At 42.4% G+C, this 21,421-nt stretch overlaps 9 protein-coding genes across 9 annotated transcripts; 1 reads left to right on the top strand and 8 right to left on the bottom strand.

The window, feature by feature from the left end:
- The first annotated feature begins 984 nt into the window (after positions 1-984).
- LOC108007691 (uncharacterized) lies at positions 985-1,648 on the top strand. Its single transcript, XM_017071414.4, has 3 exons — positions 985-1,059; positions 1,111-1,434; positions 1,490-1,648. The coding sequence occupies exons 1-3, from the start codon at positions 985-987 to the stop codon at positions 1,646-1,648; spliced, it is 558 nt and encodes a 185-aa protein (XP_016926903.2).
- Positions 1,649-4,419: 2,771 nt separating this feature from the next.
- On the bottom strand, positions 4,420-5,014 carry LOC108007665 (uncharacterized). Its single transcript, XM_017071387.3, has 2 exons — positions 4,949-5,014; positions 4,420-4,893 (listed from the first exon to the last, which is right to left on the bottom strand). Exons 1-2 carry the CDS (start codon positions 5,012-5,014, stop codon positions 4,420-4,422), a joined length of 540 nt encoding a protein of 179 aa, XP_016926876.3.
- Positions 5,015-5,123: 109 nt separating this feature from the next.
- LOC108007666 (uncharacterized) lies at positions 5,124-5,587 on the bottom strand. Its single transcript, XM_017071388.4, has 2 exons — positions 5,550-5,587; positions 5,124-5,460 (listed from the first exon to the last, which is right to left on the bottom strand). Exons 1-2 carry the CDS (start codon positions 5,585-5,587, stop codon positions 5,124-5,126), a joined length of 375 nt encoding a protein of 124 aa, XP_016926877.4.
- A 1,586-nt stretch (positions 5,588-7,173) lies between these two features.
- Positions 7,174-7,875, bottom strand: LOC108007667 (uncharacterized). Its single transcript, XM_065864377.2, has 2 exons — positions 7,798-7,875; positions 7,174-7,742 (listed from the first exon to the last, which is right to left on the bottom strand). The coding sequence occupies exons 1-2, from the start codon at positions 7,873-7,875 to the stop codon at positions 7,269-7,271; spliced, it is 552 nt and encodes a 183-aa protein (XP_065720449.1). The 3' UTR covers positions 7,174-7,268.
- An 80-nt stretch (positions 7,876-7,955) lies between these two features.
- On the bottom strand, positions 7,956-8,599 carry LOC108007675 (uncharacterized). Its single transcript, XM_017071398.3, has 2 exons — positions 8,512-8,599; positions 7,956-8,446 (listed from the first exon to the last, which is right to left on the bottom strand). Exons 1-2 carry the CDS (start codon positions 8,584-8,586, stop codon positions 7,973-7,975), a joined length of 549 nt encoding a protein of 182 aa, XP_016926887.3. The 5' UTR covers positions 8,587-8,599; the 3' UTR covers positions 7,956-7,972.
- An 11-nt stretch (positions 8,600-8,610) lies between these two features.
- Positions 8,611-9,345, bottom strand: LOC108007678 (uncharacterized). Its single transcript, XM_065864444.2, has 2 exons — positions 9,245-9,345; positions 8,611-9,193 (listed from the first exon to the last, which is right to left on the bottom strand). The coding sequence occupies exons 1-2, from the start codon at positions 9,314-9,316 to the stop codon at positions 8,723-8,725; spliced, it is 543 nt and encodes a 180-aa protein (XP_065720516.2). The 5' UTR covers positions 9,317-9,345; the 3' UTR covers positions 8,611-8,722.
- Positions 9,346-10,147, bottom strand: LOC108007677 (uncharacterized). Its single transcript, XM_017071400.4, has 2 exons — positions 10,015-10,147; positions 9,346-9,950 (listed from the first exon to the last, which is right to left on the bottom strand). The coding sequence occupies exons 1-2, from the start codon at positions 10,063-10,065 to the stop codon at positions 9,474-9,476; spliced, it is 528 nt and encodes a 175-aa protein (XP_016926889.3). The 5' UTR covers positions 10,066-10,147; the 3' UTR covers positions 9,346-9,473.
- A 123-nt stretch (positions 10,148-10,270) lies between these two features.
- Positions 10,271-11,026, bottom strand: LOC118878830 (uncharacterized). The gene is made up of 2 exons (XM_017071399.4): positions 10,811-11,026; positions 10,271-10,744 (listed from the first exon to the last, which is right to left on the bottom strand). Exons 1-2 carry the CDS (start codon positions 10,877-10,879, stop codon positions 10,271-10,273), a joined length of 543 nt encoding a protein of 180 aa, XP_016926888.1. The 5' UTR covers positions 10,880-11,026.
- LOC108007679 (uncharacterized) lies at positions 10,992-21,201 on the bottom strand. Its single transcript, XM_036816406.3, has 2 exons — positions 21,039-21,201; positions 10,992-11,465 (listed from the first exon to the last, which is right to left on the bottom strand). Exon 2 carries the CDS (start codon positions 11,463-11,465, stop codon positions 10,992-10,994), a length of 474 nt encoding a protein of 157 aa, XP_036672301.3. The 5' UTR covers positions 21,039-21,201.
- Positions 21,202-21,421: the final 220 nt, after the last annotated feature.

Genomic DNA, 21,421 nt, shown 5'->3' with positions numbered 1-21,421 from the left:
AAACGAACCAGACGCAGAACCGAGTCGCCTCGATCGTATCGTATGCGGCAATTAGCATTTTGTGGCAATGTTGCAACAATAATTTAACGAGCCAGCAGGAGCAGTTCCAGAGAAAATTCGCAAAAAAGGCGAGGTCCTTCGTCGAAGGACAGGATAGGAGAAGGCAGAGAAAAAATTATTTGATTATCCTGCGGCCATGCGCTGTCACAATTTCGCAGACTGCCCGCCGAGCGTGTCGGCTGAGTCCCGATGTCCTTTCAGAGTCCTGGTGTCCTGCAGCAGCGCCACGAAAGTGCCACATCAGCGAAAGTCTGTTAACTTCCGGTTTATGGTTGCAGCAGCTTATGGAGTCATTTCCGCCTGCTCCACCCACGGCTCCTCAGCTCCCATTCATTCGGCTCAGCCGGCAGGACACGGCAGCCAGCTGGCGGTGCCCGCAGACCATTCTATTAAATCATCATTTCCCTCCGAGCCCCTCTACCCGCTCTACCCCCTCCAGACACCCTTCGGCGCACTGCGCTTGCGGTAATTTCTTCGTCCTTTTTTCGGTTGCAAGTGCTTCCCTTAGATTTATAATTAAGATTTGGTTAGCAGCAAATAGCGGCTCTTTTTGAATTTATGCTGCCTTGTCGGGTGGGCAACTGCAGCTGCCCGTTAAGCGGCAATTTATCATATTTTTAGCGTCAGTTCCTAGCAAATTATATGGGCAGCCGCGGATGGGGATGGGCCGAGTCGGTTGGGCAAACTTCTGAACAATTCCGCAATTTAATTACGCTGAGAGGCTCGGCCTGAGAGCCACCTGAGTGGATCTCCAGTTTCATTAGCGGACACCGACCTTTCCCGATATTGAAGTTTCGACACGAGCAGATCAAGATGAGGTGTTCCGCAAATGGGAAACTGATGGGGTTTTAATGGGTCCCCCAGAACCAAAGCAGTGTGGGCTTGATCGAGTTCAATCAGGTGCACTGGGGCCCACAGCGAACAATGTTGGCGATCCGTAGAGCTTTTCTTCTGGGACTGGTCCTCTGTTCAGTCTGCAGATTTCTTGCAGGCCATAAGGTGAGATCTGGCAGACATCAGCACACCGTATTCTTCAATGACCCCCCACAGTCTCTGAATTTTCTGCTCTTCCGGAAGACTGTCACCGGCTACAACCGCAAGTACGTTTCGCTGTACGAGGCAGCGATCAGTGAGGACCGCACTACGATCAACTTCACCCTGAACCTGGCACGGAACATCACAGCGGACATATGGCTGAGGGCCACAATGGGGCAGCGGGTGTCCAAGGGCGGAGACTCCTACAGAGACGTCTTCACCTACAATGTGAACCTCTGCAAGGTGATGGGCAGGGGCAAGGGCAACAGCCTGATCAACTTCTGGCTGAACAACATTATGCGGCAGTCCAATATGCCGCGTAGCTGTCCCCTTAAGGAGGTACCCTATTCTTTCCAATCGAACAGCCTGACCTCACTTTAATATACCCCTGCAGGGCAACTACTACATGTGCAACATCCGCTCGGAGAAGGAGACCATTCCGCGGTTCATCCGCTCGGGCAGCTTCCGGATAGACTCCAACGTCTATGTGAGAGACTGGAACGGCGACAATTTGACAGAAACAACCTTCTACATGGACATCCAAATGAAGTGAATGCAACCAGGTCTGTGTGGAGGGGGCACTGGAAGCCGGCGCAACTGGTCACATTAAAAAGCAATGAATCATTGAAGAGCTCAAATCTCCACTGGCTAACACAATTTCTCACTTCCAATCGGGTAAATCGTTGCACGTGCATTTCGCATAAATAAATTAATGAGTCCTCCAACAAGGACACGGATGCGGACACAGATTTGAGCCCGGAACGTGGCTGGCCGCGCTGCAAGCTGCGATTTATACGAGTGCGCTCCCTAAGCGCAAAATAATTTAAACACTGTCAATAATAGTTTGGGGACAAAGTATTTTTCCACCGACAAGTTGCCCCCGACTCCCCGGCTCGTCCTCGGTCCAGCTCCTCTCGACACGTTCGCACGCGCTCCCAAGGATCCCAAGGATGCCAAGGATGGCTTTCCTCGTCGTATTTGCCATCAATTGCACTTCCGTCGCTGGAGTGGGGGCAGAGAGCAATTTCTTGTATTTTGTCGGAACCGGGAAGAACAAACGCCAGACCAGTGCAGCCGGAGCTTCTTTGAAACAAATGCAGGGGAAACTGTGGAGGAGCGGGGCAGGGGCGGATAACTGAAGAAGTGGCGTCGTGTACTCAAGGAAATTGCCATCATTATACTTGTCGCAGTTGCCCTGCTTTGTGTTAAATAACGTTTAATGTTTGTTTGCCATGAAATTGATTTGCAAAGGGATCGCCTTGGCCTGCCAAGACTTATAAGCTTTGTCCCGGCCCCATTGGTTTTCTATAAATTAAATCATCTGCAAGCCATTCTTTGGCTTACTTCAGAGGCCCCAATTACATGGCTGGTTGGGCGTTTGAACTAATTAGGTAAAGCTCACCTGACTTTCACTCGTTCCCTGGCCCACACTCATTAGTCATCCGACATGCCTGCCGGCGTTGTCAGGACCAGGAGCCGCATGTGGGAGGAGTGTATCCGGGGGATGCGCTGTAGAGGGGCGCAATCATCACCGCACAACCTATAATTATACCAGCGGGACTCCGAACAAATTGGCGAGCACGAGGCCTGGGGCAAATCACTTTGGATGCGCCAGTGTGTAAAAGCACATTATGACCGGACCACCAAGGAAGAAGACCGAGGACGCGGAACACAAAAGGCATCGGGCGGCAATTAGGAAGCAATAAAGTCAAACGCTCCCAACACAAAGTCACATGTTATGCAGACCGTTGGCAGACGATGTCTAATGTATCCTTTCCCTTTGTTTCCTTTACGGTTTCTTTTGCTGCATGCGACATCTGCGATCCCAGTGTGACACTAAGGACATTCGTGCTAAATTGAATGCTCCAATGTCTTCTTCTGCTCCTTTGCTGCATCGATAATCAACGCAAACGTTTTGCCGTGCAACATGTTGCAGCCTTGTTCAGGATATTATTATTTCTCGCCATAAAATTGCTGCTATCATCCGTTGCAGACGCTCCCTGAGCAGTGTGAAGAAGGCAGTAACCATTCGATTATCGCCGCGTGAGTGCGGAAGCTGTTGACATCATCATTGCACTGCGTACACATCCCGATAAAGTTTCAGTTTTTCGTTGCCCCTGGCATGTTATTAATTAATGTGACTACTTTAAGAACAGCGCTTTACGTCGTTTATTGTAGAATTTGAAACCATAGGGTGGTCGAGATGCTAAATGAATATTTATTGGGACTTCCCATCACATCAATCTGTACGAGCTTGAATAACCATAGCTCCATCAAAAAGTAGTGACCACATTTATTATTATATTCTCTAAATTCCATTATTATTACTACATATTATTATAATTTCCAAAATATGGTTGGAATATTGAAAAGCACATAATTTTTATTGAACCTGATCTAACATCTTAACTCCGGTTAAAGGTTTAGTTCATATCCTAAAACAAACTTCTTCGGAATGGCTCACAGTAGAGTTGTCAAATACAAGTTGACATTATTATTTGTGTATTTTTTACACAAAGACTATTTCATTTTCATTTTTTTTAACGATGTATCGCAGGGTATACTATATTCGTCGGAAAGTATGTAACATGTAGAAGGAAGCTTTATCGACCCCATAAAGTATAAACCTTCCGAGTCGATCTAGCCATGTCCGTCTGTCTGTCTGTCTGTCCGTCCGTATGAACGCTGTGTTCTCGGAAACTATAAAAGCTATAATGTTGGGATTAAGTGAGCAGATTCTAAAGATTCTAAGACAACGCAAACTTATTTCAGTAAAGTGCCACGCCTACTCTAACGCCCGCAAGCCGCCCAAAACTGTGGCTCCACCAGTTTTAATGCTAGATTGACCTAAAAAAAATGATGCCACGCCGACTGTAACGTCCACAAGCAACCCAGAAATGTAAAGAAGTCGTGCGTATGAACATTGATATTTCGGAAACTATTAAACCTTAAATGTTGGGATTTCAGATTCGTACGCAGCGCAAATTTGTTACGCATACGACCACTTTAACGCCCTCAAACCGGGAACAAGTGTGGAGCCCACAGTTTTTATGCTAAAAAAAAAATGTAACTGAAATGTATTGATCTCGTTAATACTTAGCGATTGAACTAAAAAAAGTTTTTCACGCCCTCTAACGCCTACAAACCTCCCAAGAAGAAAAGCAATGACCTCAGAGCCAGACAATAACAAATCTATTTATGCAAGTGTGGTTGTAACTAGTTATTCTATTGGATAATTACCAAATTAAGTAATTTGTAAGTAATTTTCACTTTGAAATACTTTATTTACATTGATTATTTGATATTGTCTCAATTGATATGAGTCTAATTGGATAGGATCGCGTCAATCGTCAGTTTCAATGTCTCATCAAACGATTTAGTCCGATACTTGCCGTAGAAGAAGGTTACCTTTCCGCGATATTCACCAGGGATAAGAAACTTGTGGGTCATGGAGCTCCCCATGCGCCACTGGTGCATGTAGTAATGTCCAACCTCAACTGGACAGTTGTACCTAATGTTACCATTCTTGCTCATATCCTTGAACCAGCTCTTAACAAGGCTGTTCTTCACACTCGATGTTGTGGCGCACAAGTCGGTCTTTTGGCTGAACACGGACTGAAAGTTCTTGGCGTTGGCAAGACGTAACAGAATGTCGATGTGGGCCTTGAAGCCCCACTGAATGGGTCTGTTCAGATACATGTCTACATTCATCATGTTGTTAACTATGGTCATCGAGAAGTTTTTAAAATACTTGGGATTATAGCTGCAATTCCCGGTGAGGAACTGTACACTGCGTTCCTAAAAGAAAGCTTTTCTGGAGAGTTTTTAAAATTGGGACTGGAGGATGACTTACCCCCTCGACGAGATCGATTTGGGAAGGCAGTCGAATGAGAACGGACCAGACAAGCAATTTCCACATCTCAGTGCCCACGATGAAACTCAAATGAAAGCCCTCTAAATCAATTACAAACTACGGTCGCGAGCATGATGTGTTTATTTCCAAACCATTAGCCATCGGCATCAGTGCCTCAGATATGTATGACAGCATCGACCGTGCAACTCATTATGAAGTCCTCGGCTCTACCCTTGTACTTTCCAAAAAAGTTGTAGGTCTCCAATCGGTACGATCCACTTGTTATGAACGGTGGCACCAAGCCCTCCCCGAACTGCCAGCCCCTCAGGTAGTAGTGGCTGGCATTCAAGGGACACTGGCGGAGGAAGTTGCCGTAATTGAGCTGGTTCTTGTACCACTTATTAAACAGGTTGATCTTGGCCGCGTTCACAATGTTGCATACGTCGACATTGGTAGAGAAGAGGCTCTGGAAGCTTTTCGAGTTTCCCACTCGAGTGACTACTATGTGACTACTTTAAGAAGAACGTTTTTTGGCTTTTGTTGTAGGATTGGAAATAATAGGGGTGGTTGAGATCATAACTAAATATTTATTGGGACTGACTAGATGTCAACTCGATCTTTACGAGGTTCACTATCCATAGCTTGATCAAAGAGTAGTGACCACATTTAATATTATATTCTCTAAATTCCTTTATTCGTTCTACATGTTATTATAATATACGAAATATTTTAGGAATATTGGAACAAACATAATTTTCAATGAACTTTATCCAAAATCTGCACTCCGGGTAAAGGTTCAGTTCATATCCAAAAACAAATTTCTTAAGCATGGCTCACAGTAGTGTCGTCAAATACAAGTTAAGAAATTATTAATTGTGTATTTTTTACTTAAAAACTATTTCATTTTAATTTTTTTCTAGCGATATATCGCAGATCACTATTTTAATATCCGTTACTCGCAGAGTAAAAGGGTATACTAAACTCGTCGGAAAGTATGTAACTGGTAGAAGGAAGCGTTTCCGACCCCATAAGTATAAACTAGCCGAGTCGATCTAGCCATGTCCGTCTGTCTGTCTGTCCGTCCGTCCTTATGAACGCTGTGATCTTAGAAACTATTAAAGCTACAATGTTGGGGTTAAGTGAGCAGATTTTTAAGATTCTGGGACAACGCAAGTTTGTTTCATAAAAGTGCCACGCCTACTGTAGCGCCCCCAGTTATAATGCTAGATTGTCCTAAAACGAGAAAGGAAGTTAACTTCGGAAAGCCGAAGTTTGTATACCTTGCAGTTATAATTAGTAAATTTAATTCAAAATTCTTTAACATACAAATAATGGTATTCTCAATAGCATAAGATAATATGTCAATAAGAACACCGAAGCTATAATTTTTTTCATATTATTTTCCCACCAATTTTCCGATTGTTCCTATGGCAGCTATATGATATAGTCGTCCGATTTTGATAAAATTAAATTCGAAATTCAAAACTAATTAAAAATGTTATTTCCAAGCGTAGGAGGTTATATGTTAAAAAACACCAAAGATATAACTAAAAAAAAAATTTATTTTCCCATTATTCCTATTGGAGCTATAAGATATAGTTGTCCGATCTTGCTGGTTCCGACTTATATACTACCTGCAAAAGAAATAAGACTTTTGGGAAAGTTTCAGCCCGATAGCTTTAAAACTGAGAGACTAGCTTGCGTAGAAACGGCTGGACAGACGAACATGGCTAGATCGACTCCTTTAGTGATGCTGATCAAGAATATATATACTTTATGGGGTCGGTAACGTCTTCTTCAGTGCGTTACAAACTTCTGCCTGAAATCATAATACCCTCCGCAAGGGTATAAAAATGATGCCACGCCGACTGTAACGTCCACAAGCCACCCAGAAATGTAAAAAAATTGTGCGTATGGACATTGACATTTCGGAAATTATTAAAACTAGAATGTTGGGTTTTCAGATTTAGATTCTTTACCTTCGTACGCAGCGCAAATTTGTTACGCAATTGTGCAACGACCACTTTAACGCCCTCAAACCGCGAACAACTGCGACAATCACAGTTTTGATGCTAAACAAAAATGTATTGGTCTCGTCAATACCTACCGATTTCACTAAGAAAAGTTTTCCACGCCCTCTAACGCCTACAAACTTCCCAAGAAGCAAAGCAATGACCTCAGAGCCAGACAATAACAAATTTATTTATGCGTATGTGGGTGTAAATAGTTATTCTATTGGATAATTACCAAATTAAGTAATTTTGACTTTGAAACACTTTATTTACATTGATTATTTGATATTGCCTCAATTGATATGAGTCTAATTGGATAGGATCGCGTCAATCGTCAGTTTCAATGTCTCATCAAACGATTTAGTCCGATACTTGCCGTAGAAGTAGGTTACCTTTCCGCGATATTCACCAGGGATAAGAAACTTGTGGGTCATGGAGCTCCCCATGCGCCACTGGTGTAGGTAGTAATGTCCCACCTCAACTGGACAGGTGTACATAAAGTTACCATGCTTGCTCATATCCTTGAACCAGCTCTTAAAAAGGCTGTTCTTCACACTCGATGTTGTGGCGCACAAGTCGGTCTTTTGGCTGAACACGGACTGAAAGTTCTTGGCGTTGGCAAGACGTAACAGAATGTCGATGTGGGCCTTGAAGCCCCACTGAATGGGTCTGTTCAGATACATGTCTACATTCATCATGTTGTTAACTATGGTCATCGAGAAGTTTTTAAAATACTTGGGATTATAGCTGCAATTGCCGGTGAGGAACTGTACACTGCGTTCCTAAAAGAAAGCTGTTCTGGAGAGCTTTTGCAACTGGGGCTAGAGGCTGACTTACCCCCTCGACGAGATCGATTTGGGAAGGCAGTCGAATGAGAACGGACAAGACAAGCAATTTCCACATCTCAGTGCCCATGATGAAACTCAAATGAAAGCCCTCTAAATCAATCACAAACTACGGTCGCGAACATGATGTGTTTATTTCCAAACCATTAGCCATCGCCATCAGTGCCTCAGATATGTATGACAGCATCGGCCGTGCAACTCATTATGAAGTCCTCGTCTTTGCCCTTGTACTTCCCAAAATAGTTGTAGGTCTCCAATCGGTACGATCCACTTGTTATGAACGGTGGCACCAAGCCCTCCCCGAACTGCCAGCCCCTCAGGTAGTAGTGGCTGGCGTTCAGGGGACACTGGCGGAGGAAATTTCCGTACTTGAGCAGGTTCTTGTACCACTTCTTGAACAGGTTGATCTTGACCGCGTTCACAATGTTGCATACGTCGACATTGGTAGAGAAGAGGCTCTGAAAGCTTTTCGAGTTTCCCATTCGAGTCCTGAAGTCCAACCTGGCCCTCCATCCTCTGAGCAGTGGCTTGCGCAAGTACATATCCAGGAAGATCTTGTCATTGCGAATGGTAAATGTGAAGTTTTCAAAATAGTCCCGGTTGAACCTGCTCTCGCCGGCTATGAACTTGATGCTGCGTTCCTGGGAGACGCAAGTTGGATCTCGTGATAACCCGCAGCAGTGAGTGACTACCATAGACTACTCACCGACCTGACAGGGAACAGAAATATGGCCAGAATCTCCAGCCTTACCAGCTGCAAGACCCACATGGGCCGAGCCATCTCTGATCACAAAATCAAGGGAACTGTTTCAATAAATGTTTTCGAGTTTGCAAAATATATTAATTATCCAGCCTATTGGAGCCTGACTATCAATTGTAAACTTGGTGATCGTTCGCCACCATAACCCCTCACAGCTTCAGTTCAGCACGGCTTCTACACTGCACTCCACTAGGGGATTGTCCGACTGCTTCTTAAACCTGCCATAGAAGAACGATCCGCCGATTCGGTAGTCACCCAGATAGAGAAAGGAGGGCACATAGTTCGCATCCAGGGTCCAGCCATGCAGGTAGTAGTAGCCCCCCTTTATTGGGCAGCTCGTTGCAAAGTTTCCCACTTTCAACATGGAATTGAACCATCGCCGATAAATCGACTCCTGGGAGCCCTTGATGAGGGCACAGTAGTTCATGTCGTGCTGGTAAACACTCTGATAGGGCTTGCCCTTAGAAAGACGAAACTCGAAGTCCAAGTGCGCCTTAAGGCCCTGCCGCAAAGTGGTGACCAAAATCATGTCCATCATCACTTTGGTTTTGATAATTTGGATGGTAAAGTTGGAGAAAACCGATCTGTCGTACCTGCAGTCGCCGGCCTTGAAAGTCAGTCTGGGGGCCTAATTAGCAGATTCTCAAAAGAGCCCACGAGAAAGAACTCTACGACTTACCACGCCTTGCCGTATGACAGCAGTTACAACGATCCAGCCCAGAACAATGGGCGCAAGCTTAAAGGGATACATCGCGGGATGATGTCAACGCGAGCATTGCAGCTAACAACCGATTTTTGTATATAGCAATTAAAGCCATTTAATGGGCTTGTTGTTCGGTTCAAGTTGCGCGGTAGGTTGATTATTCGGTCAAACGATTACACTCGCACAAATCAGGTTAGACTCTTAACTATTTGATATGCACTGTTGCCTCCACCATGCACTGGACGAGAAACAGCTGCTTCTTGGTGCGGTACTTCCCGTAGTAGACCAAGGCCCTCAGGCGGTAGTCGCCGCTCAGCAGATAGGAGGGCACCAGACCCATGTCGACGTGCCAGCCCTTGAGGTAGTAGTGCCCCTCCGGAACCGGGCAGTTCTCCATGAAGTTGCTGTTCTTGGTTACGCTCTTGATCCACCGCCGGAAGAGCGAGTCCTTGAGGGTCGAGAGCAGCTCACAGTAGTCGGTGTCGGTCTGGACCAGGCTCTGGAACTTCTTGGCATTGCTGAGACGCAGCTGCACGTCAACGTGACCTCGGAAGCCGGCCTTTAGGGCCTGGACCAGCTCGATATCCGCGAAGATTGTGCTGTTCACAGACGTGACGTTCATGGTTCTGAAGAATTTGGAGTTCTTCTCGCACTGGACGCGAGTCAGGCTCACGGAACTGGGCTGCCGGGTACAGATTTATCAGATGTGTTATCTAGGGTAGTCCTTTTAGCAGACCCGTGCTTACCTCTGCCCAGGACAAGAGTACACCGATAAGGAAAAATGCTACTTTCAACATAGGTACTTCCGATCGGAGGTCCGAGTGCAATGGCAATCTGCTCTCAATGGTGGTTTTGTTATTTGATTGCACACGGGCCGGATTCCCTAATTGGTTTTAAATTACTTCGAAATGGCGCTTCATGGTAACTCGTTGTTTCAGATCTGGCTTTTTGCTTTCGCTTTATTTATGAACGCAAGTCAATTGACTGTATCGAATTGTGGACCTAGGTAGCTTTGAGCAGAGCATAGACTTCCAAGTCCAGAAAAAAATCCTCCTGCTTTGACTTGTGCTTCCCATAGAAAAAGTGAGCAGTGATACAATATTCCCCGGGAAGCAAATAGTGTGGAACCAACTGCGAGTCCAGCTTCCAGTCATGCAGAAAGTAGTGACCCGCGGGAACGGGGCAGTTGACCATAAAGTTTCCGTGCTCCAGCATACTGTCGAACCAGCTCTTGAAGATGTTGGCTCTCACCGAGGAAACCACGGCACAGGTGTCCAGAATGTGGGCGAAGAGGCGTTGGTAGCTCTTGCCCTTGTCGAGACTGATCTGGGTGTCGATGAGGACCTTGAGGCCTCGGTGGACCGACTTTAAGGTTGTCATGTCCATATACAATGTGTTGTTCTTAATTTCCAGCGTGAAATTTTCGAAATGCGTTGTGCTGAATTTGCTCTTCCCTGCCTGGAAAATAAATGACGACTTTGCCACAAAAAGAAAAGGGTTGTTTGAAAAAGGTCCTCTAACTTTGGACTAATCAATACTCACTGCATTTGTGATCCTTAATTCGTGAACAAAAAGAAGAAGGCCAACAGTGAATACTTTCAACATGTCCATGCTGATGTCGAGCGTGTAATGATGCTTAAACTAAATTTCCATCCAGCCACCAGCCAGACTAAACTAATTTTAATTGATGGCAACTTGTAAAATTACGGAAATTGTTCTCCGCTTACTTTATTTCAACCACAAAGGCACAGCCCACCACGAAATCTCTGATTTTATTGTTACTCCTTAACTGATTCATGTCAAACTTCACTCGGTACTTTCCTGCATACAAAAATTTTGGGATGTAAAGAGTGTTATAATTGTAGTTCCTTAGGTAGTATACGTTTGGTTCTACTGGGCAATACGTTTTGAAGTTTCCGGCATCGAAGAAGGTTGCGAACCATTTTTTAAAGATGTTATTCCTCTTTTGTGCTAGCATATTGCACATATCCAGAGTGTATTGAAAAATTTTCTGATACTTATTGGAGTTCTGCATGCTAATAAGGAACTCCATATCCATTGTCACACCCGAGACCAGATCCCTTAGCAAGTACAGTTCCAGATTTATCCGTCCATTTTTTACAAGCAGCGTAAAATTAGAAAGATAGCTTCGATTAAACTTTCCACACTGACTCTCCAGCATTATTACTTTGCCCATCTGAAAACGTTTAAAGTTTGCTTTACTAAAGACTTGGAACTGATCTTGGAACATTTACAACGGAAGTGGGCATGATCGTAAGGCCCACGACTATCGCCACAATACTTAAGTCTTTCATGGTGGAGGGATGAGTTTTTACTGAGGTCGACATCAAAAACATTGGGACTTAAATGTTAGCTTCTTATCAATCAGATTATTTTGATTGGAGCTAAACATATTTAAACGGCCATTTTAGAACGTTTATTTAGATTATCATATTCAATGTTACTGCCGTCTATTTTGAATAAAAATCGAAATAGATTGATATCAATTATATCAGTTTTTTTATTTTTCCGTTGGTATCAACTTTTTAACATATTTTTAAAAGGGGTGTTTTCTGATATCTGCTCTAGAATTGAAATTGTGTGATATGATCATGTTTGTTCAGCAGAGCGTGGTAGTCAAAATATTTAACGAGACCAAGTGAGTAATCTGCACATTAAGCGAATACGTTGTATACATTACTTATTTAGGCGAATTTAACTCATTTTATAATTGGAACCATTAGGCCAGCGTGTCAAATTGAGTTCATAGGCATTTAAAAAAAAAATTATTTTACTCTTTTTGCTATTCTCACAGAAGTTTTTGGCTATTGTGAGAAATTTTCTGTTCACTAACTTGCTTTGTATTAAATACTACTACTATTTATACTTTGTATTAAATACTACTGCATATTTAATACTACCTACAATAGGAAACACTGGAAGTGCTAAGTCTACGATGCCATTATAATACGATTTGCATGGAATACTTAAACATATCGAGCATTGAAAACCGCATTTCTAATAAGCTGCACACGGAAATCCCCGCTGGTGTAAAGATTCATAAAAGTCTTAAAAGATGGGTTGTCAGTCTGGATAAGCACGGTCAAATTCCAAATAGCTACCCGTAACCGGTTAGTCAGTAGTATAAGTGGCGATCTGATTCCGCAGATCGTTGTTCCTGGTTAGAAGAAGCGAAGTTATATTTAAACTAGGGAATCGTTTTACCTTTTGATTGATTGTGAGATAGTTTCAAAACTGATTTGATTGATAAATGGAATGTAACCTAACAAATGAAATGCAGACTACATATCATTAGCTCGACAACCTGTCTTTAATTCGGTGGGTAAAACTGTCGAATTGTTTTTCAGGCTTTAAAGCCTTTAACCCGCAGGTTCCTCGGGCTGCAGCGGTACCCACAGTCTTAGTCTCCTGCGAGCATTCAACAAGGCACTCAGTCATTCGTGGGGCTCATCCTAGATGCAGTCAACGTGTCTATGTTTACCCAGCGCAGGGCCCCACCCGAATCCCCGATGCCGCATTTATGTGCACGAACCACTGCAGAAAACAATTGCACGTAATTCTGCTTACGCCGTTTCATTGCAACAATGCTCGGAAAAGGCAGACAAAAAACCGACCTGCCTAGCCATTTGTTGGCGTTTTCCTTTTTTCTGAATTTTCCCCTTGCCTTCCTGCGGTTGCGACAGACTGATGGCCAGACGGAGTGACAGAGCGACAGATGGAGGGCTGTCCGCCGGGGTCGGCGGGGTCAGAGGTCGCCCTATGCGCTTAATCAGAATCGGGTCTGTCGAAACTAAGGCGCCATCCAGCATTGTCTGTGCCTACTTCCTGGTCCTGGTGTTGGCCAAATAAATGTCTTGCCTTCGCTCTTCTTGCTCCTTTTGTCTTCTGTTTGTCCCTCGTTCAGCTTTCACTCCGTGACTGACTGCCTTTCCCCTTTCTCCTTTCTCCATTCTCCTTCCCCCTTTCCGCCTGCATATTGCATTTATTTACATAGGCCCGGCCTGACTTTTGATTTTAAGCTCTTTGGCTCTTCTAACTCAATTCCCTCTCGGGGCTTTAGTCCTTGCAGCTGTCATGGCGCCAGGTACCAGTGTTTGTGCGGCTGTGATTGTGGCTGTGTGCTGCCTTATGTATTTACGGATGCAGTTACGTGCCCTGCCTGCTGCGGGCTGTGCAAATAGGACACTTGCCCCTTCTGTAGGTCGCCAGGATGCAGACTCGGCCCATGACCATCGGCACAGTCCTTATGTGTGACTTTTGCTTCTTGAGCCATCCGGATTATGTGGGCTGCCCTAAGAGAAGCTCGTTCTTTAATGCTAGCAATATACTTGGCAGATTTAGCCCAATGACATGCTTTGTGTTAATGATTATTTCTACAGGCTTGGAATATATACATTGAGTTGACTTTGCTAAGATTACTTTCACGTAGAGATAATACTTATGTCTCAAGCGGTTAAGATCGAACCTAGTTCCTGCGAGTCTGGGATATGACCCCATAGATGCTTCCATTCTTTGGAGAAATCTGATTGCCCCATTCCCGCAAAAACTATAGAAAACGCCTCGTCGACGATTTCAACCACAGGCTCTGATTTAGCCCGACAACCCGACCCGTCCTTCTCCCCGGCTCCTTACTGAGCGCTCTCCTGCCACTCCAACTGAAAACGGCAATCAAAAGTGCAACGGAGGAAGACAATTTTCACACTTGGCATGAAAGAAATATATTTTGCTTGGCAAATATGCTGACCTGACCCCTCAGAGCAAACAAGCTGGCAGTGCAGTGGCACTCGTGCGACTCGGTCGAGGGAAACGTCATCATAAATGGCCAGGAAGGACTCTGAAGACGGCAGGAGCAGCAATCAGAGGCGCCTGGAAATATGCAATGCGAAAAATCAACACAGCACAGCGATGGGAACGACCCCAATTACCCTCGATTTGCAGTGTGAATGGGAAAGGAGTGAAAAGCAGGAAAAATCCCTGCATATTTACAGGCGTTGGCACGAAAATTTGTCACCTAGCAGAGCAAACACCTCCGAATCGAGCCCGAGTGCAGTGCCGGAGTGTGGGTGGGGTGTGGGTTCTCGTGTAATCGAGCCTACAGATATGCAACCAACGAGTATCCCAGTAATCGACACTTGGGCGCGGCAAACAGGACTCCGAACCGAACTTTCCTCGATTCCCTGCGCCGCGTTTGCGCCTACCGGCATGCAGTTGTAGGGGCAGAGTGCAGCGCCCGCCTGGAAATGTGCAACGCTCTGATTGGCCGACGCCGGCCGTGCTCATAAAGTTTTCAGGAGCGGTTCGGATTGGTCCAGGCCCCGGCTAAGCGCAGCTCCCAGTGCGCATGGGCGGCGAGAGAAAGTGAAGCGGAGGTGCTCAGCAAATAGAAGGAGCGCCCCACAGTATGCAATGGTATTTTATTTTCATCCTGGCTGGTTCGAGGGTAGTGTGCGTGCTGTGTGTGTATGTGGGGCGATTAAAGCTCCGTCCGTGGTGAAAATGGCCGGGGAATCGCTCTGGAGTGGTGGTGGTTTTTGCAACAGTCACTGCACGCGTGTGTGTGAACTAATTGCATTGGAATGTTTTTGTCTCGCCGCCCTCGATATTGTTGTTATTGTTACTGGGTGTCTGTATTTGCATTCGGTTTTCGGGTGTTTGACATTGATTGCATTTGCAATTTGTATTATTGGGGCAGCACGAATTACTTGGCTATTCATGGAAAACCTAAGCTTAAATGCAGCTTCGGAGCGGAACATTTTGGAATTTAATTGTATTAACACTCTTTATAGTGCATTTCGGATCTCTGCTCTCCTGTTGCATTGGTAAGTGTCATTGTGACACTTTAATTCAATTAAACCTGCCTTGCCTTCATTTTAATGTTTCAACCCCAAGTAATACCCTTGGGCAAGCTTTTGTGTAGACTTCGCCTTCCATCTCTCTTTTGTGCTGCCACACTCTCGTTCGACTGATTTTCTTTCGTCCTTTTAGGTTACTTGCGTGAAGTCTACACAAAGTGGGGTCAAATTCGCCGTGATTTGAAGAGAATCGAAAGCTTTCATACATTGCGAATAAATATTCATAAGTAAAGAACTCAAATCATAATTTAATTTGGTACTATGGAGCAACTTCAAGAACAGCTTCTAATTTATAAGAATTATCACCGATTTTTGATAGACTTTGCTATCAAAAAACTGGTGACGATCGGACCTTCAACATACATAAGTATATATTATATTAACTTTTGTATTGATCTACTAATGAAATAAACTTTCTAAATTTGTCTCATTCGGCACGCTTCATCAAAATCGTACAGCTAATTGCCTACACAGGCATGTTGACGAATATTGACATGCGGCGTGACGAAAGCAAAAAATGTACAACGTATATTTAGTATTTAGTGGATCGCAAATTAAATTTAATTGATATCTCAAACCGATTTTGTTTTAAAGTTTGTTTTCAAGATAACAACATTTTGTAGGTCTCTTATTAAAAACCACCGTTATATACTTTATAGGGTCGCAAACGCTTCATTCTAACTGCTATATAATTTCCGACGAATATAATACACCCTTTTCCCCTAACCAATACATTTTCCTCAAGTCTTGTTATGCGTACCTGTACCGCTTTAGTAACTAACATGAGATTATTATTCTATACTCTACATGCTGTGCGTAAGGACCGAATTTGTAGTGCCTAGGCTAGAGCTTTTTGGACTGACCCCAGCGTAGCATCCCTTTATGCAGTTCTTGAAATAAATTTCTGGTTGTGCACAGCAACACCAAAAAAAAGTAAACACGTGTAGTTTGCTTGTGCCTTTATCAACTGTTATTTTAATTTGCACTGTTAAGTTGACATTTGCGGCTTACTGTAAATCTTTTCCATCATAATTTCGTTTTTCTGTCTGCCAAATGACATTTATTAACACTGTGCTACAGCTAAAATGTACCTCGATGAATTCTTACAGATCTTATTGGCTTTGAAAACCAATTTTCAAATGTATGCTCGAAAAAATATGCTTACACACGTATTCAGAGAAAAATGAGGTCAGAGTGGGAATAACTCTGTATTTTGCTAATATTAAATAACAGGTGAACGGATTCTTGGTTTGTAAGTAAATCAAAAAATTTAAATGGTCCAACTTTTTATCTTTCGAACAATTTTTTCTACCTGGCCATTTGCTTGCGGGTATTCGTATGCCCAACATTGTACTTTAACATACAACGTCTTTACATGTACTGGGGGAAAATGCTACACGTTTTAGTCATTGATATGGCTTACACGCTTATGCTTGGTGTTGGAAACCAATAAACCTTTGCAATAGTTTCTAACATTTTGTCTCCCCGTATAAAACCGATTTCTTTTTGGTTTTTAAAGGGTATCATCTCTTTTCGAATAACTTATGCTCATGTTCCTCTAACTGTTTCTTCATCTTCTGAACTTTTGGGTTCTTGGCTTGGCAAATAACTAGATTGTCTTCAATGAATTTCATTCCACTATTAAAATGTTTGTACACCCGCTGAGGGTGTCAACGTGTTGCATTCTGTTTCCCTTATATTTTCTAAAAAATAACATCTAATTTAATATTTGGTATGATAGCAATTATTCTTTAAGGTATCTGTCAATCGCTTTGGCATATTGGCTATAATTTTTTTGATGTATTCCGACCCAATTTTAGTCCACTCTTCCTGAAGACGTTATTTTAAGGCCGATATGGACGATATAGGCGTTTTCTCAATGAGAATTGAGATCAGAATTGAGACCAGGTGATTGGGGAGGCGTTTTCAATACTTTTGGGCAGTTATACAACAACCAGGACCTTACATCATGGGCCTTGTGCTTCAGGTCGTTGTCCTGATACAACTTAAAGGTGTTGCCAATGCCCATTTGCGCTACCGACTGCTTTAAATTTTCTTTTAAAATTTTAAGGTTCTGGTCCTGGCTCATTATACCATCTATAAACACCAGATTTCCCACTCCTTTTGTGGAAATGCAACGCCAAATCATAGCACCTCCTCCGCCGTGTTTTACTGTTGGGCTTAACCGTAGTCTTGCCGTCACTGCCGAATAGGTTAAGTTTGCTCTCGTCCAAGAAAATGACATCGTCACACCAGCTTTGGTCCTTTTTGGCGTACTCCTTGGCAAAATTTTCCCTCAGTTTCTGGATGCGCTCAGCCAGCAACGTCTTCTTTCTAGCGACTCTGTTGTTGTACCCATGTTTTTTTATGGTACGACGAACGGATTGCGTTGATCGGTCTTCCCGTGGTTCGGTCTTCAAGTCGCGAGCACTAAGTCGAGGGTTTTTCTTGACCTTTCGAACTATTTCAGCTTCTTCGCGATCAGTCATTTTTTTGGTAGTCCTTTTTGCTTTATTGACTCCACTCTTCCCTCATTTTTGAATCTCCGGACAATGTCAACGACCTTATTTGGATTCATTTCCAGGATATCTGCAGTTTCCTTGTAAGTCTTGCCCTCTAGATGCAACTGGAGAACAAGTTTTCTCCGCTCCAAGGTTGAATTTTTACTTTTGCGACCCATTTAAAATTCGTGGCTAAAACTTTATGTTTGCGGCTTGTTTGGTGTCAACAATTGTCGGTCAGATGTTGACTTTTTGGGTAAACACATTAATTGCGCCAATTTTTGGCCATATGGAGCTGCCACAGGGATTTTTACTCGACTTTCGAATATAGAGCTTTTTCTTGATTTTGTTTGTTTTTTCGTTAAATATCAAAAAAAGTATAAAAAAGTAAAGAATTTCCCTCCTTAGTCTTATACATTTTATTCGTGTTTGAAGTTAAAAAAAAAACCGAATATTATTATTATCTAATGCTAACTTAAAGTTTTAACTTTGGTGGCGAGCGATGTCAGTAAAACACCGAATATTAATGGGATCCACTGTAGAAGAATCTAATGTTTCTTTCTAAAATTTTCAGTTGGCTTTTAAGCTTGAAGTAGTTTTCAGAGATGACCTGCACCTTTATTTCAGAGGATATAACATTTGTTTTGGGGAAAGATATTGGGCTACCAGTGTCTATAAGGCATGCGGTAAGTAATGGCGTTTTGGAACTATTGGAAATATTTGTATGTGACTTACGTAATTATTTGCATTTGCGCTCATACGCTATGGGCACTGACCAACAAAGTGTTCAAACTTCCCACATGCGTAGCAGGATCCGTGCTTCCTTTTCGGTCCAAGGCAATCTTTTTCGTAGTACCCCTTTAAATTGAAGTTGGCGAACCGGAAATTCTTCGTCTCCGCAAGATGAACGTTGCGAAGAATTGATTTCCTGCTTTTGTTCAGGAAAACAAATACCAGATAAAGCTTTTAACATCTGCATCGGTTCGGAGAAACATTGTATGCGAGCTTGGTCGCGCAGTCATGGTTATGGAATTCCTTCGATGATGTCTCAAAAAGCTCTTCATTGATGTTTATGTCGTTGGAAAGCATAATTTTCTTCTCGAAGTAAGAAGCGAACCTTTTTCCTAGACGCCCTTCGACATCATATACTATGTTTATGCTAAAGATTACATGATTTCTTAAAAGCGTGAAATAAAATTTGCTCCTGTTTATGCGACACAGCCGAATTAATGCTTTTTATCAATCTCAGCTGACAGAGATGCCGGACCGGTGGATAAAGGTGTTAGCGATTATAAAAGCGATTATTTTTTTTCGATTCGCATGAAATAATATTGCTTGTATTAAAGATAAAGTGTGTGCAAGCCAGTATAACATTTTTTTACCGTTCAAATAAGAGATGAAAACTAGTTTCCATTGGCACTGAATGAACAAAAAATTTGTTAAATGTAAGGTGTTTTTATGTATTTATATCGATCTGGCAACTCCGATAATTATATAGAGTTACCGGAGTTTAATTCTGACCATTTCACGCTTTCAGGTTGAATTCATAGTCAACATTTTTCTTGTGTTACCGAATTCACGAAATGGCGTTTATGCACACACGAATCGGCTGAAATTGCGAAATGAAAGCGTGAATTCGGCATCGCATAAACACAGTAATAGTTGAAAATTCCAGGATCAACTGATCACAGAGACGGTCTGTCGGCTCCGAAATGCGCATGGCATTTGCCTGCAGCCAAATTAGCGCCTTTCCCTTTAGTTTGGCAATAAGGAGCATACGCACACCAAAAGAGTCCAAGTTGTACACCTGCGCGATGATTTACTGTTGTGTGACCCAGTTACGGGCACAAAAGTTGCCGTCGTAATCCATTATGACTTCTTTTGCCAGTGCTTTTTGTTGAAGATTCGAGCCGTTTGATTACATTGGTAAAATGGCGCTGATCATCACTGTTTGTATCGTGCTTTCCAATACTGGATTCACCGATGTCGATGTTATCCCTGGCGCTGTTAGCGCGGGGGCTGTTAGTGCCAACAGCGTCTATGAAAGCGCAACTGTTGCCGGAGTTTTCAAAGTTGCTGCCGATGACGTCATAAACTTACTGAACATGATTTAGTTTGTCCCTGGTGACGTCAGCGATCTCCACCTCAAGTTGTTGAACTACGTCCTTATTTGCGTCGAGTTCGCGGCGTATTTTCTACTTTCGACATCCATTAGAGGAAGGTGCTTTATGCGGATATCGTTTACTGCTTGTGGCGTCATTGTATGGGAGTCGAGCCAAAATTCCTGGCAGGGTTGTCGAATTTTTGTTTAAATATCACATCGATGATATTTGGTTTTTAAAAAAATATCAAGGCATATTTGAAAATATCAATTTAAAATATCGATATATCGATGATTTTTAATATGTTTTCATAATATTTAAATTTTAATGGAAGAGGACATCACAGACTGCTAATTTAAAATTCACAGCGCACAGTACCCTTAATATTTTGCTTTAAAAAACAAAATATGAAAAAAATTCAAGAAATCGAAAATTTATATCAAATCAATTTCATTTTTTTTATTAAGTACAAGAAATATATTTTATATGCAATAATAACGAATTTAAAAAACATTTCCTTTTGAGAATCAAACCCAGTAAAAAACTTTTTTGCGCTCATTTTTTTGGGTTTTGTCGGCTTTGGCTAAGGCTTTAAAGTGATCAACAATTAAAAAGGACCAAAATATAATTTACAAATAATAAAGATTTTCGATATTTCGGAATTAAAAAAAATATCGATATTTAAAATTAATAAAAAATATAATTTCTGAAAAACAACGGTAGGGTCGGGGGAGTGGGGCTTTTCGCGCTTTGGATTACTCCTCTCTCCCTTCTGACTTACAGTGCATTCATATAAACGAAGAGAAAGAGACGGAAAATCGCTTACCCAGTGTTGAATAGGACAGACAATTTGTGCACGTATGTAATAGCGATAAAAATCTTTCTGTTTTCACTCTCGTATGGCGAAACCCGTGTGCCTAATGCGATTTTTCTCGAATCCTCGAAGGGTATTTGATAGTCGAGACTGTGGACTATAGTGTTCTCTCTTGTTTTACATAAAGTAAATCAATACCAATTGTTCATACCTCAAAACATTTCGTTTTAATTTAAGAACATTTTTCTTAATTCTAGACTGTTTTATTATTATTAAACTTACTAGTTGCTTATTAAAACATTGGGTTTTAAGAGTTATATTTTTAGCGCCATTCCATACACATAGTTTAATACGATTTTAATTGTGGTGTTACTATTTTCGGTGTAGTGGGTAGTGTATGAACATTTTTAAAGTCCCACGCCTACACCCCCAAACGTTTCACATTTCGATATTTACGGCGTACCAAAAGACATTACTTACCACTCATACGCACTGTTGCCGTTCATCGAACATATTATTTTCATACATATGAACTCGACTTAAATGGTTCCGTGTTTAAGAAATCGAACTGTTATCGCAGTTTTCTATTCATTTTTATTTGTCTTTTTCTATTGGCTTTGATTTTCACGTGCGTTTGCTTTTCTCTTTTGTATCGAAGTGTGACCGTTCTCCGATCTTTACAATATCCTTAGCTTAATATATTAGCTTAACTCAGTTTTACATTGAATCGGAACAACGGAATTGGTACATAGTTGCGGAAGTTCGCATGTAAATGATATTAATACTAAATAGTCATCGCCATTACACATTATTCTATTAACCTATTTAATAAACTGCTAACAGTAGTAAACTTTTTTACCCAA

This window comes from Drosophila suzukii, chromosome 3 (genome assembly GCF_043229965.1).
Source record: "Drosophila suzukii chromosome 3, CBGP_Dsuzu_IsoJpt1.0, whole genome shotgun sequence".
Classification (NCBI taxonomy): domain Eukaryota; kingdom Metazoa; phylum Arthropoda; class Insecta; order Diptera; family Drosophilidae; genus Drosophila; species Drosophila suzukii.
Note: the sequence above shows the minus strand (reverse complement) of the source record. Positions and strands in the feature narration are given on the sequence as shown.

What these genes read in the sequence shown, in the direction of transcription:
- LOC108007675 (XM_017071398.3), bottom strand. Translation starts at nt 8,586, where the DNA reads ATGGCTCGGCCCATGTGGGTCTTGCAGCTGGTAAGGCTGGAGATTCTG. An exon ending in TTCTGTTCCCTGTCAGGTCG is followed by an intron (nt 8,447 to 8,511) that starts GTGAGTAGTCTA and finishes TGCGTCTCCCAG; the next exon opens with GAACGCAGCATCAAGTTCAT.
- LOC118878830 (XM_017071399.4), bottom strand. Translation starts at nt 10,879, where the DNA reads ATGGACATGTTGAAAGTATTCACTGTTGGCCTTCTTCTTTTTGTTCAC. An exon ending in AATTAAGGATCACAAATGCA is followed by an intron (nt 10,745 to 10,810) that starts GTGAGTATTGAT and finishes TTTGTGGCAAAG; the next exon opens with TCGTCATTTATTTTCCAGGC.
- LOC108007679 (XM_036816406.3), bottom strand. Translation starts at nt 11,465, where the DNA reads ATGGGCAAAGTAATAATGCTGGAGAGTCAGTGTGGAAAGTTTAATCGA.
- LOC108007667 (XM_065864377.2), bottom strand. Translation starts at nt 7,875, where the DNA reads ATGGGCACTGAGATGTGGAAATTGCTTGTCTTGTCCGTTCTCATTCGA. An exon ending in AAATCGATCTCGTCGAGGGG is followed by an intron (nt 7,743 to 7,797) that starts GTAAGTCAGCCT and finishes GCTTTCTTTTAG; the next exon opens with GAACGCAGTGTACAGTTCCT.
- LOC108007691 (XM_017071414.4), top strand. Translation starts at nt 985, where the DNA reads ATGTTGGCGATCCGTAGAGCTTTTCTTCTGGGACTGGTCCTCTGTTCA. An exon ending in GATTTCTTGCAGGCCATAAG is followed by an intron (nt 1,060 to 1,110) that starts GTGAGATCTGGC and finishes GACCCCCCACAG; the next exon opens with TCTCTGAATTTTCTGCTCTT. An exon ending in GTAGCTGTCCCCTTAAGGAG is followed by an intron (nt 1,435 to 1,489) that starts GTACCCTATTCT and finishes ATACCCCTGCAG; the next exon opens with GGCAACTACTACATGTGCAA.
- LOC108007666 (XM_017071388.4), bottom strand. Translation starts at nt 5,587, where the DNA reads ATGGATAGTGAACCTCGTAAAGATCGAGTTGACATCTA. An exon ending in AAAGATCGAGTTGACATCTA is followed by an intron (nt 5,461 to 5,549) that starts GTCAGTCCCAAT and finishes TTCTTCTTAAAG; the next exon opens with TAGTCACATAGTAGTCACTC.
- LOC108007677 (XM_017071400.4), bottom strand. Translation starts at nt 10,065, where the DNA reads ATGTTGAAAGTAGCATTTTTCCTTATCGGTGTACTCTTGTCCTGGGCA. An exon ending in TACTCTTGTCCTGGGCAGAG is followed by an intron (nt 9,951 to 10,014) that starts GTAAGCACGGGT and finishes TGTACCCGGCAG; the next exon opens with CCCAGTTCCGTGAGCCTGAC.
- LOC108007678 (XM_065864444.2), bottom strand. Translation starts at nt 9,316, where the DNA reads ATGTATCCCTTTAAGCTTGCGCCCATTGTTCTGGGCTGGATCGTTGTA. An exon ending in CTGTCATACGGCAAGGCGTG is followed by an intron (nt 9,194 to 9,244) that starts GTAAGTCGTAGA and finishes TCTGCTAATTAG; the next exon opens with GCCCCCAGACTGACTTTCAA.
- LOC108007665 (XM_017071387.3), bottom strand. Translation starts at nt 5,014, where the DNA reads ATGTGGAAATTGCTTGTCTGGTCCGTTCTCATTCGACTGCCTTCCCAA. An exon ending in AAATCGATCTCGTCGAGGGG is followed by an intron (nt 4,894 to 4,948) that starts GTAAGTCATCCT and finishes GCTTTCTTTTAG; the next exon opens with GAACGCAGTGTACAGTTCCT.